Source organism: Amphimedon queenslandica, unplaced genomic scaffold (genome assembly GCF_000090795.2).
Source record: "Amphimedon queenslandica unplaced genomic scaffold, v1.1 AMPQUscaffold_12892, whole genome shotgun sequence".
NCBI classification, from domain to species: domain Eukaryota; kingdom Metazoa; phylum Porifera; class Demospongiae; order Haplosclerida; family Niphatidae; genus Amphimedon; species Amphimedon queenslandica.
In genome coordinates this window covers 21,131-33,942 of record NW_003546872.1, presented here as the reverse complement: position 1 = coordinate 33,942, position 12,812 = coordinate 21,131, and the positions used below count along the sequence as shown (strand labels likewise).

General features: G+C 38.5%; 2 protein-coding genes and 2 pseudogenes across 8 annotated transcripts in view; all 4 read right to left on the bottom strand.

Moving 5' to 3' along the window:
- The window catches only part of LOC100635163 (neutral ceramidase B-like), a 7,605-nt gene extending 2,832 nt beyond the window's left edge, over nucleotides 1-4,773 (bottom strand). The window contains exons 1-18 of one of the 7 annotated variants that reach the window (XM_003389925.3): nucleotides 4,612-4,769; nucleotides 4,401-4,553; nucleotides 3,964-4,135; nucleotides 3,775-3,913; nucleotides 3,632-3,709; nucleotides 3,456-3,576; nucleotides 3,270-3,401; nucleotides 3,051-3,137; nucleotides 2,889-2,990; nucleotides 2,761-2,842; nucleotides 2,602-2,709; nucleotides 2,381-2,520; nucleotides 2,217-2,312; nucleotides 2,051-2,149; nucleotides 1,848-1,994; nucleotides 1,738-1,791; nucleotides 1,597-1,679; nucleotides 1,163-1,516 (exon numbers count right to left, since the gene is read on the bottom strand). In XM_003389925.3, the coding sequence (XP_003389973.1) occupies nucleotides 1,306-1,516; nucleotides 1,597-1,679; nucleotides 1,738-1,791; nucleotides 1,848-1,994; nucleotides 2,051-2,149; nucleotides 2,217-2,312; nucleotides 2,381-2,520; nucleotides 2,602-2,709; nucleotides 2,761-2,842; nucleotides 2,889-2,990; nucleotides 3,051-3,137; nucleotides 3,270-3,401; nucleotides 3,456-3,576; nucleotides 3,632-3,709; nucleotides 3,775-3,913; nucleotides 3,964-4,135; nucleotides 4,401-4,553; nucleotides 4,612-4,737 (2,130 nt within the window). In that variant the 5' untranslated portion in view covers nucleotides 4,738-4,769 and the 3' untranslated portion in view covers nucleotides 1,163-1,305. Of the gene's footprint in view, nucleotides 1-1,162; nucleotides 1,517-1,596; nucleotides 1,680-1,737; nucleotides 1,792-1,847; nucleotides 1,995-2,050; nucleotides 2,150-2,216; nucleotides 2,313-2,380; nucleotides 2,521-2,601; nucleotides 2,710-2,760; nucleotides 2,843-2,888; nucleotides 2,991-3,050; nucleotides 3,138-3,269; nucleotides 3,402-3,455; nucleotides 3,577-3,631; nucleotides 3,710-3,774; nucleotides 3,914-3,963; nucleotides 4,136-4,400; nucleotides 4,554-4,611 lie in introns of those variants that run through there. The other 6 variants (XM_020002550.1, XM_020002549.1, XM_020002551.1 and 3 more) reach the window with 6 other exon arrangements.
- A 473-nt stretch (nucleotides 4,774-5,246) lies between these two features.
- Nucleotides 5,247-9,135, bottom strand: LOC100635038 (tyrosine-protein phosphatase non-receptor type 11 pseudogene; annotated as a pseudogene).
- Nucleotides 9,136-9,229: 94 nt separating this feature from the next.
- Nucleotides 9,230-10,797, bottom strand: LOC100634788 (tyrosine-protein phosphatase non-receptor type 11 pseudogene; annotated as a pseudogene).
- A 189-nt stretch (nucleotides 10,798-10,986) lies between these two features.
- Nucleotides 10,987-12,772, bottom strand: LOC105314479 (uncharacterized). Its single transcript, XM_011408666.2, has 5 exons — nucleotides 12,481-12,772; nucleotides 12,262-12,331; nucleotides 11,871-12,041; nucleotides 11,692-11,751; nucleotides 10,987-11,632 (listed from the first exon to the last, which is right to left on the bottom strand). Exons 1-5 carry the CDS (start codon nucleotides 12,673-12,675, stop codon nucleotides 11,217-11,219), a joined length of 912 nt encoding a protein of 303 aa, XP_011406968.1. The 5' UTR covers nucleotides 12,676-12,772; the 3' UTR covers nucleotides 10,987-11,216.
- Nucleotides 12,773-12,812: the final 40 nt, after the last annotated feature.

Genomic DNA, 12,812 nt, shown 5'->3' with positions numbered 1-12,812 from the left:
CTACCATTGGGGAAGGAGGCACAGCTCAATGTCCTTGCTAAAAAGGCTGGGCTTAGCTATGACTCATTTATAAGCGCAAAAAGAGCAGTTTATGTGCTATCATACAGACAGGAAAAGGTAATGCCCTTTAAAGTTGCTCTAAAATTGAGTCAAAGTCCCTGTACTATGGCACAGGGATTTTTGTCAAATTTCACCAAAAATGATAAGGAAAGAATTCTCCAATTTTATTACATTTTCTGATGCATATACATGTACTTATGTTGTGTAGAAAGTTTGAGCGGATTCTGATCAAGTTTGGATTTTTTATGATTTTTTAAAGTTGCTCCGAAATCGGACAAAAGTCCCTGTACTATAGTACAGGGATTTTTGTCAAATTTCACCAAAATTGACAAGTAGAAAATTCCTCAATTTTATTACATTTTCTGATGCATATACATGTACTTATGTTGTATAGAAAGTTTGAGCTGATTCCGATCAAGTTTGGATTTTTTACGAACTTTTAAAGTTGCTCTAAGCCCATACACTGTAGTACAAGGGAAGAATTCACCATTAATGTTTTATCATACATGTGCATGTACATGCATAAAACATGTATTTATGTTGTATTAAAGTGTTAACTGTAACTATTACATCATTTACAGGTATTTGTAGGCAAGGCTGATAATCTAGCCGAAGAACTTATGAAGCATTTTGAGTCTTTTGGACAGAAGCGTCATCTCATCAAAGAGATTGACGATGAATTGTGCCACCACACTGACTCCTCAGGCTGGAATGTAAGATTATTGTAATTAATATTTTATAATTAATTTCTATATTTTTCCTTTAGGTGATGGTCTATCCTTTGACCGATGACCAGAACCTGGAGCTGGAGTGGTCAAAGAAAGTTGTTGAACATGACTCTCTTATAGCGCCCAATGGAGCCGGAATCAACGAAAACCTGACCTTCACTGACAGGGATACTTTCGATCAGTTTTGGGAGTGGCTCTCACCTAATTAATTAACCACACCCTTATCAGTTAACTGCCACACCCACCAACTTTTGTAGATTCATTTTGTCATTTCATTCATTTTGCTTGTGACAATTAGTTGATTGATTTTGACTTTTGATCCTGTATTACGTGATGTAGTTTTTTTAATTATTTTTTTTGAATTTTTGATGGACTTGTCTTTTAACAATAGAATTATAATTTGAATTAAAGCAACAAAGACGATAATTAAAGAATGACAAATATGTTCAGCTGCAGCTTAATACATGTATATAATCATTGGTAGTCATGGCATCATATAAACTAATTATTATCAAAATCACATTTTGGTGACTTTAAAAGTTCCAGAAGCCCCTTGATACTGATGGACTCCATCATTCTTGTAAGCTCCGAAATGTTGAATACGATAAGTACCAGGAACAGCATCAGGTGGAATGAACCACTGTATAATGGCATGACTGGTACAACCACCATCAAAAATGTCATCCATAATACACAGAGTATCACTGTGATCATATTCCCACTTGAATCTGTGGAATATTGATTAATATTCATTAATATTTCAATTAATTAATATTCATTAATATTCTAATTAATTAATATTCATTACCTTGTTTCCAAGGAGGCGTCAGTGTACATTACAGTCCATTGGTCATTGTCCTCTATCTCAACTGTCAGGAATGTACTGTTGGTCTATTAATAGTAACAATGATGACGTCATTAAACTGTTACTATTAATAGGACACTATACCTTTCTGTCATTGCGTGGGTTTCCAGCCCAAAACACAACTTCAACAGTGTCGTTCTAAAAATAAAAACAATTATTCAATTCACACCTCCTCCATTAGAATCCTTCCTTACTATTGCGTAACTTTCTTTAACGTCAACTTTAACGTCACCAATCTTCTTTCCTTTTGGTTGCTTGTCGGTCAGTACTGGCAGAATCAGAGACTTTTGTTTTGAATAATAATCAGGAGTGGGTGGGCCTTTATCAACACCAGTTGCATTCTATAAGAGAGAGAGGGGGTGGGGTTAAATTATGGTTATTGTATAAGTGTGTTTACATCGGTAGCTAAAGCAACAGCAAGTTTACTAAACTCTTGTACGTATGCATTTAAAGTATAAGGTCCAAATATGGTGGAACCAGCTTCGTATCTTTGTTGCTGTAAGGTAGAAAAATTGTAGTGGATAGTCCAGTAAAATTTAATGGGAAGTTTTATCAGTCAGTACCTGGTACTCATAGTAAGTTGTGACGTAGTCTGAATAAGTGTTAGATAGTCCGGCTATAACTGGAATGATGTCAGAGTCACCAGTAGCATTGAATATCTAACGATATGAAATATGAAACACAGTTTCCTCCTCTCTCTCTCTCTCTCTCTCTCTCTCTCTCTCACCTTCTTCACAGCATTCTTTAGATATCTTCCAGACATTGTTGTGAACTCAGCTGGTACTGCTGATATTACCAGCTGGCCGATACGGAACATTTGAAGTGGAACAATCCTTGGGGCCCAGGGATACAGTATATTGATATCACCTGAACCATGCAATGACAATAAATAGCAACCATTCATATCAAAATAGTTTAAATTATTAGCATTCCAATCATTCCAATCACCTGTGTCCAGTAGTATTGGTTTGGGTGCTTGGCATTCTTTCTCTTCTTTCGATGGCTCGTGGAGTAAGTGACCGACTAAATCCCAAAACTTGTTTCCAGTCGTATCGTCTGAAAATTACGAGAAGATAAAAGCTAAAACTGAAACTCTTTTATGGCTACTTTGTTTAAAACTGAAAGCTCCAGGTCCATCAATGGTCCCAGCTGCAAAACTGTCCCCCATTGCTGGAGTACATGTATGTACCTTTGAGAATAATAAAGATTAGCTTTAGTTTCAATCTAAAACTAACCTTCTTTCCATTAAATTCCAGTTCAATATTAGAGAAATCTCTATTAACTTTCAAATACTGTACTGGACCACTCAGCTCCTTAAATGCTGCATCATACAGCTCCTAATATAATAGATATATCAATCATTGTATTAAGGATTGCATATATAAAATGGCTGCTACCTTTCCTTTATCAAATTGTCTTTCTCCAATGATTCTTGTGCTGTCAAACATGTCTACCCCAGGGCCAAAGGCTATGCAGAAAAGCTCCTACAGAGAGAGAGAGAGAGAGAGAGAGAGAGAGAGAGAGAGAGAGAGAGAGAGAGAGAGAGAGAGAGAGAGAGATTATGATCAAAGGCAGGTAGACACTTTCAATCAGGTAATGTATAAAACAGATCTTACTTTTCCTTTTACTAGACATTTTGAAGAGTTAGCGTCACAGGGTACCTCAGGGTGACCAGGACAATGTTGTGGCATTAGATTAGGAGTGACGTCACCTTCATTACTCTGAGCATAAGCAGCGATGAACTTACTCTATAAAGAAGATCATGTCACATGATAATCATGTGACTTTGATAGTTAAGTTACCTGTCCAGGGAGTGAGTCTTTGTCCATATCTTTCTCGTGCAGTAATGAAGCATATCCTTTATTGTCACCACTAATGTAAGTGTTGGTGTTGTTCATACTAGTACCATGTACTGCAAACCAGCTGGAGGAGAGAGATAAAGATAGACTAATGTTTTATTAACAACATACAGATGTACTTTATCATTCCAAGATCCGTTCCATTATTATCAACAAATTTAATAACAACCATATCCTTATCAGTGTCGTACTGATATCTATAAAATGAAAATGAAATAATTACTTATCATCATCATCATCATATTATTATTATTATTATTACAGAGCTTTGTCAGCTTCAGGATTCAGCAAATAAGCGGTAGGGCTCCTGTTCCTAGAGGCATTGAGTAGTACCCCGGTATTGTAGAGGAGCTTCCCAGGGACTATGTTCTGATGAGCCTCTGCAATACTCTCCACAATACCTGATTATTAAAATAAGTAAAAGATAAATAAATTATAATTATTTGTGTACCATCCACGATTGCGTCTAAAGTTTCTTGTGAGAAACCCCTTGACGTGATTTCGTAGAGCAGGTACTGGAAGTACCCAGCCGGTCCGGAGTGGGTGTGAGTTCCTGATATACAAACATTATCATCAGTGTACAGGCCAGCAAACGTCTTGTTGCTCTGCAGCTTCTCAACGACCTTTGAAATAAACAACAACAATAATAATAATAATAATAAATAATGCAATGAATATCATTATAAAATACAATATAGCTAGCTGTTAATGAGAAAGAAAATTTTTGATGAATCGGCTAAGTTGGTTTTTAATTTGACAAACTAAAATGACTACCAAAATGCTGATTTCCCCTTCTAAAATCACCAAGTATATGGCATCATTTTACAACATTGTAAATATTTCATAAAAAATAATCATAGTATCATTAGTTTGCTTGATTTCCAATACCTTATTTTTCATGATTTGCGTCCCCATGCAGGCATCAATACTAACAAACACGACTCTATTCGTGTCATTAGATGCATTCACGACAATAAAGGCTCTGCTGTATTGGCGGAAATGAATCCCGTTAGCAATCTGAGAAGGATTCGCCATTCCCATCTATAAAGAAGAAATAGGTTAGTTTCTGCATTTTTAGTTTCAGGATTGGTTCTTTTACCATTTCAATTTCTGCTGCGGGGCCCGTAATGTCATAGCGACCAACTCCAATCTTGTAGTCTCCATTTACTGGCAGGGAGAAGAGAGAGACGAGTGAAAGAAGCAGAGCTACCTGTACTGCTGACATGATCCCTGAAGAGTGAAGAATTGTAATTTTAATTTCTATTGTAGCCGGGCATGACTCCTCCGTACATAACCGGACATGACCATTTCGTTTACTTGAACCACGTGATTACTGATAACCGGACATGACCATCTTTGTTTATGTCAACCACGTGGTTAACTTAAATATTCCTGAATGATGTCCAAACATGATTGTATTCAGTTCAAACTTTCTACACAACATAAGTACATGTATATGCATCAGATAATGTAATAAAAATGGAGAATTCTCTCCTTTTCATTTTTGGTGAAATTTGACCAAAATCCCTGTACTATAGTACAGGGACTTTTGTTCGATTTTGGAGCAACTTTAAAAATTCATAAAAAGTCCTAACTTTATTGGAATTAACTCAAACTTTTAACACAACATAGGAACATGTATATACATCATATATACCACGTGCAGTGTGTGTGTGGCTCCCATTGTATCAACAGTGTCTGTTGACTCTTAACAAGCTCAGAGTTGACAATTGCAGCTGCCCATAAATTTATACTTGAAATTAATTTGCAAAAAATTAAATAAGAAAATAATACAACATTCACACATTTAATTAACTACATAACAATAACAATAATAATAATAATAATAATAATAATAATAATAATAATTAACACAACAATAACTATTAATTAACTCATGTTTGAAGGAGGTTTCGCAATACTTTAAGTTATTTTGTGGTTACGTTTACATAAAGAGCTTCGTTCAACGACTGCCTTCTCTCGATATAAGCCTTGATAGCGTAATACAAGAACCTATACTGGTCTTCAGTCTGAACCATCCCCGAGCGATGATGCCGCAGCATCTGGACGCTACCTTGAACATCAATCTCATATTCAAATTTGTTGTACTCCATCATCTTTGTGATTATATCAACGACTATGTACGTGCCAGTACGCCCAACTCCGGCACTACAATGGACGATCATTGGTCCAAAGTGCTCGCCCCTCTGCTGTATCTCCAGTGCCTTCCTATTAACGTCGTCCATTAGGTCCAGCATGTGGGAGGGGTCTTGAGGGACCCCGTGATCGGGCCACACTTTAAATTGGTACTGTACGACATAGTGACCACGCCCTTTCTTGCTAACATGCTCTATGTGTAACTTCCTAAATACATACAGTCTTCCCTGGATTTCATCAATATTTATTACTTGAATGTTGCCGTACAGAGTAGTCTCTCCTTTTGACGGCCAATATCGGGCACATTTATTCTTTCCTCTCTCAATCTCATTGGTGATCATCACTATGATTTTACTGTCCTCCTGCCATACCATAGACCAGAAGTCATTTATTGTTCCCGGGAGACATCCCTGTGTTGCAATGTAGTAATTGCCTGATCCAGGTACTTCCCCATTCACATAGTTAGCGTTAATGTACGTGTTGCCACTGGAATCTGGTTCTGCCAATACAACACGAGTGTGGTCAAAGGGTAGAATATTCTTAAACCGGTTCTTCTGTCGGTTCAATGGCTTCCCTGCTTCTTTACGAGTGTACAGGTGTTGTGTTCCCTCATGCTGCAACTGCTGATACTCCTCCTCAAATCCCGTTTTACCGAAAAGCTCATCGTTTGGTTGGCGTAACTCCTCCACCCTCTGCTCGATGTGCTTGGGTAGAAAGGAAGTGGTGCAATAAGCTTGTCTGAGACTAACAACTCGTCCAGATACCTCAACCATGTCGTTCTCCTTGTAATAGTCTATGAGCGAGTTCAGAGATCGGAATGCCGGCCCGTTATCAATTTGAAAAGAACCATCCTTGTGGTTTATTTTAACGTGTGAGACCTCGTCACCAACTCGTGTCGAGAGTACGAAATTCCCTGGAGAGTGCATCGAAGTACGTACAATATAACTTCCATCTTGACCTTTTGCTAGTAAGAGAAGTTCGGCATCTTTCCCACTCATGTCGGCGTGATACCATCTCTCACTGGACATGTCTTCTCTGGGCAATGGCTTTGTTATTTCTATCACTTTCCCGTTCTTTTCTTTAAGTGCTCCGGGGTTGTTTGTGTAAAAATGAAGAAGCTCCGGGAGAGAAGCAAACTCTTCTCCACCATACAAGTCATAAAACTCGCCATCGTGCTGTATTCTAACGTGGGTGACCCCGTCCCTCTGTCTCACAGAAAGAGTAAAGTTTTTTGGATCAGATTCACTCCTACGTGTCAGGAAACTACCCACTGTCCCTTTGCTCAGCAACAGCTCTTCAGCTCCGACGCGAGAGACGTGGTGAAAGGCAGAGACGGACATGTTTTAAGAGAGAAAGAGAGAGAGGAAGAGAAAGAACAATTCCACCTCTTCGATAAGTTATGATAGACAAAGCAATTACAATAGGACGACCCTTATGGCTGAGTGTGTGGCAATATTTGTCAATATTCATAGCCTCATACCACCCAACACCCATACAAGTGCACAATGTAGATCACAATGGTCAGCCTGTTTTTAAGTTGGGAGTCACCTGAGTATTATTGTAAATATTGCTCAAAGCAAAACTTCTATTGTACATAAAATTAGCATAGGGTATTATAAAATTAAAAAAATAAACATTCATGGCAGCTAAATATCATCAATATAAGTGTATTATCTAAACATTATGTTAGTTTTGTTTTTTTGGCATTCGAGGTGGCTTAGGTGGTGCTACTTTAGTGCTCATAGTTCTTTGAGGTGGCTGCAAGGGAGGGGCGTCAACCTGGTCGTATAAATTTTCGCTAGATGCAGCACTCAAAAGTTTCTCTCTAATTTGTATGTAATAACTTATGATTTGATAAACCATTTTATATTGCTGGTCAGTCTGTACCATTCCAGAGCGAAACTCTCTTAATCTCCTAATGCTTTGCTGAATATCAATCTCAGCATCCCATCCCTGATACTCAATCAGTTTCACTAGTATATCCGTTATGATGTAAGTACCAGTTCGACCTATCCCAGCGCTGCAATGAACAACTATCGGACCAGATGTTTGACCAGGCTCTTCAAAATCTTTAATTTTTCGGTTGACATCTTCAATAAATCCAAGGAACAGCCCGGGATCTTGAGGGACGCCGTGATCAGGCCAGCTTTTATAATGATACTGGTGTACGCTCCTCTCTGTTTCATCTCCTTTGCAAACTCTAAATTGTCTCAGAATGTACTGGAACTGACCTTTCTCTGCTACTAGCTTCACATTGACCTCTCCATAGATCATTTCATCATCAATAGTTGAAGGCCAGTATCGGTAGCATTTCTCACGGTTTCGCTCCATCTCTTTTGTAATCATGACAATGACCCTGCTGTTCTCTTGCCATATCATGTGCCAGAAGTCCCCAACAGTGGATTGCAGACACCCTTGTGCTGCTATGTAGCAGTTCTCAGACCCAGGCACTTCTCCACTGACATAACTGGCATTGATGTAGGTCTCGTCAGGCACAGGTGGGTCCAAGAGTGTTACCAAAGTATCATCATATGGAACGATATTTTTAAAACGGTTTTTCGGTTTGTTTTCCGGCTTAACACCTATTTTACGACTTTTCCTAAACATGCTGTCAATTTTTTGGAGCTCTTCAAACTCTTCAAAAAATCCTGACTTCCCAAATGAAAACCCACTCGGTTTCTCAAGTTCGGAGACCCTCTGTGGTATGAATTTTGGAAGGAACGAAGTACTCACAAACGGCTTCGTTAGCTCTACTGGTCTTTGGTGAGCATCAGTCAGTGGGCTTTCAAGATAATATGCTATGAGTTCTTTCAAGGTATCGAAACAGTATTTCTCATTCACGTAAAACTTTCCGCTCGTGTTAACGTTGATCATGATGTGAGTTATCTCATCGATAGCACGGACTGATAGCACATAGCTCCCTGGGGTCCTCATGGAATTCCTAATTAAAAAACTACCAGTGACACCACGAGAATTAAGCAAGTCTTCGGCCATCTTTCCATCGATGCCAGAATGATACCATCTATCAGTGAGTTCTGCCCCCTCGTAGAAGAGTGGATGAACTAAATGAATGACAGAGCCATCCTTCTCCTTGAGTTGGCCTGGATTCTCAATATAATATTCTACCAGTTCTGAGAGAGTGGCAAACTTCTCCCCACCATACAGATCATAGAACTCTCCTTGGTTCTGTATCCTAACGTGGACTGTCTTGTCTGCTCGTTTAGCTGAGAGTGTGTAGTTCCCCGGGCTGTTGATGCTTGGCCTAATCAAGAAGCTTCCCTCAAACCCTTTATCTTGTAAGAGAGCTTCTGCTTCTGATCCTCCCGCTAGATTAGGATGGTAACACCGTATGGCAGCCATAAAGACAGCAAAGACTAGTAAAAACTTAGAACTTTGAGTAGATCTATGATAAGAAGCCTTGTAGCAGTAAATGGCTGTCAAACAGAGTCTAATTCCATCCACCCATCTTGTTTATTATTTATTATTCATGATCTGGGATCATATTTCCCAGTATAGCATGACCAACGAAACTGCTGATACATACACAAATTGATACAGTGTTGTTTACTAATCTGGATGTGTTTGTTTTGGCAAAAAGACGTCAGTTAGTATTAGTATTACACAGTATAGCTGTTTACATACATTATGTAATAATAATAAACCATGATTATCTTTCTTAGCTGTCATAACGTGCATTAGTAGCTTTTTGTTGGCGTGATTGATTTACCATTATTATTATTTTTTTAACTTTTCTGGTGTCGACATTCTTCGATAGATATTCCTCAAAAGTGGTGACACTTTTTTACCACTTTCAGAATCTTCCACTTTTCTCAAAGACTCCACAATCTTCATTGGTGGCCTACCATTCCTATCATTCTTCTCATATTTTTCCAGTACTTGATAAATATACCTGTACTGAAGTGCTGTTTGTACCATACCAGGCCTTTGTTTTCTAAGCGATTCCACTAATACTTTCATTTCTCCCAATACGTTGTTTCCTTTCACTTCCTTTTGTCTCAATAAACTGTCAATGGCTATAAAAGCTCCTGTTCTTCCTATTCCATCATTGCAATGGACAATCATTGGCCTAGAACTTGTTTCTTTTGTTTTAGCGTTTATTTCTTTCCAGTAATCTAGAAATGCTCCAGTGCTCCTTGGTACACTGCCAACTGGCCAATCTCTAAAGTGAAAATGAAACACATTTCTCTCTTCACCTTTCTCTTCATGGGAGAGAAGGAAATGTCTCATTGTGTAGTAGTCAAGTGTTGTCTCCTCTAAACTGCTTATTAATATCTTACCATGCAGTACCTCAGGTATTTCAACGGTAGGCCAGTATCGGGTACACATGGACTCTCCTAGCTCCACCAGCTCTGTCAGCATTATTATAATGGTGGACTGCTCTTGCCAGACAAGCCTCCAGAAGTCACTAATAGTAGTATCCAGTGGACCTTGTGTTGCTATGTACTGTGCCTGCAGGCCTCCAGTGGATGCTGTCTTAATGGGACTAGCATTAATGTAGGTACTACCATACACACTGGGCTCCTTTAAACTGATTACATTGTCATCAAATGGAATGCTAGCATTGTATCTGTTCTTGTGAATATTCTGAATCTTATTACCTTTGTCTTGACTGTAGAGGTAAGATGGTAGCTCCTCAAAATCCTGTTCTAAATTGAGGTGATCCTTCACCTCACCTTCCCTTGGAAGATGTCCCTCATTGTTGTGAAGTACAGGAGATAGCAGGTGGACTAAAGTCTCATCCTTCAGTCTCAAAGGTGCCTCCATGTAATGATGCACAAAGCTATTGAGATTAGGAAAGACTTCATCCGGAAACAAGTGATATCCAGTTTCATTCTTTTTGATCCTCACATGAGTGACACCTCCTTCAGTCTTTATTGATAGAGTGCAGTCCCTGGGGCTGGATTGACTTGGACGAAACAAGAAGCTTCCATTCACTGTTCCTTTTAGCAACTCTTCTGCTTCAAATCCAGAGAGATTAGGATGAAACCACGGTTCACTTTCAGCAGCCATTGCTACAATATAGTGTTATTGCGAGTGAATCAGCTTAAGAATTGTCTGATGTGAAAAGTGATGACCTTTTGATAGCAGCATAAGCTTATTTGTTGTGTTGTCAAGGAGACACTGTCAACGATGCACATTAATGATATTCATGATAAAGATATGAATGAGAGAGTACAAACTGATCAAGTTGTATGATACTTGTAGGAAAGAGAGTTAGACTGAGTTGTTTATTATATTGAGGAAAAAGTAATCATAACATCCCAAGGACACTTAATCGTATATGCTACACAAAATATTCAAACTTAAATATTGCTAACTTAATCAATTGAAAAAGGTCTTAAACACAAGAGGAAAACACATGAGCACAGTTTACATCATACAAAATCAGTCAATTAATGATGCCATACAAAAGTGAATACTCCACTACTGCTACTACTAGTAGGATCCCACAATAGAAGGATCATAATCATCAAATTACATGTACTTACTATAGATTAATAATCACATCAACTATTATCAGTGTTATTATTCATCTGAAGCTCCAGCCATCAATACTAAACAGCAGAGGCAGCAAAGGCAGCAACAGCAAACAAGAGCACTTATACCATACATTACAATAATGGTGATGAGGGAGAAATACATCAGTACAGGATTGCAGTAGTAATCTCCATACTTATCACTATCATCCCAGTCACCCCAGGAACCAAAGACAAAGACATTACCAGCAATGAACCAAGCAAAGAGGAATATGACAATAAGGCCTTGGAAACAGAAGTTGGTCTTCCTGCAGAGCCTATTAGTATCACTTTCATCTTCACTCTCACGACAGCAGATCATCTTAGACATTCCACAGCATGTTTGTATTACACTGAAGGAGCCAAAGACAATGAGGAATATTGGAATAAGAGGATTGAGAGAGCAATCATTAGCATAGACTGATCCTATAGATATGGAGATATTATTAAGGTATAATGTATATTATGAATAGAGTGTGACTTACCAATGACAATCATTGAAATGTTAAAGGCAAACAAGAGAAGGTAGACACAGCAAGGGAGAACTATAGAAAGAAAAGTTTATGAACTATATAGTTCAAAGCTCAAACTTTTTACGCAACATAAGAACATGTATATGTATCAGAAAAAAATCCTTGTGTTGTTGACTGAGGTACAATCTTACATGATTTGCAGATGATGTCACAGAGAGTCATTGGTACAGCAACATTTTCAGATCTTCCTTCATTCTGCTGACGAGCCCTCCCTACTTGATTCTTAACATCCTTTATCCCAGGGAACAAGGAGCTGTAGGCTGGTGGAACATCAGAACTATCACGTGCTATTGGCGTACGATCTTTTGCAGAATGAAAAAGATTAAAAATAAACAATAATTATAAAATGGAACAATAGTTGGCAATTGTCTGATTGTTACGATAACAATACTGAAAATATTTGTCTAAAATACACGTAATCCGTAAGTTACTTCACATGCAACAAGGTAGTATATATAGTAGTATAATTATCTTGGACCAATGCTAAACTAACTGTTACTATAAATATGTTACTGATCTTACTTGAGGTAGAGTTTCTGTTTCCTGGACCAATAGCCCTTTGATTGTAGTCGTGGCCACCTCCACCACCAACCTAGTGTAATAGAATCCATAACTTTAAGCTTATTATCATTAGATCTATTATATCCACAATATATCAAGTATAACTATTGCTTTAAAACATGAACTCCAACTAAAGCAGAAAGGCTATGTAAATAACTATATATAAATGGTTGTCCTTACTGCAGCTGGAGGGACTCGGACTCCTTTGATCCTCTGCTGCTCACGGACCACAATCCCGTCTCCTGTGTCCACTGCCATCTTGGCCTTCTCCACCTCAAGGATCAGCCCGGACTCTGGGTCCACTATGAGCTGTTTATCAATGACAGCGACTCCATCCTCTGTCGCTATTACCATCTGTCTTTGTAGGGCCGCCATGCTAAAGTGTAACTTTGCAAGCAACTCTTGAGAAGTATAACAATCAGTCAAGAGAGACTCGCCCTTGATGACAGGGACAGGGTATGAATTGGGGTTCACCTCTTTATTAGGGAGTGGTCTACTTATGATAATTGTCA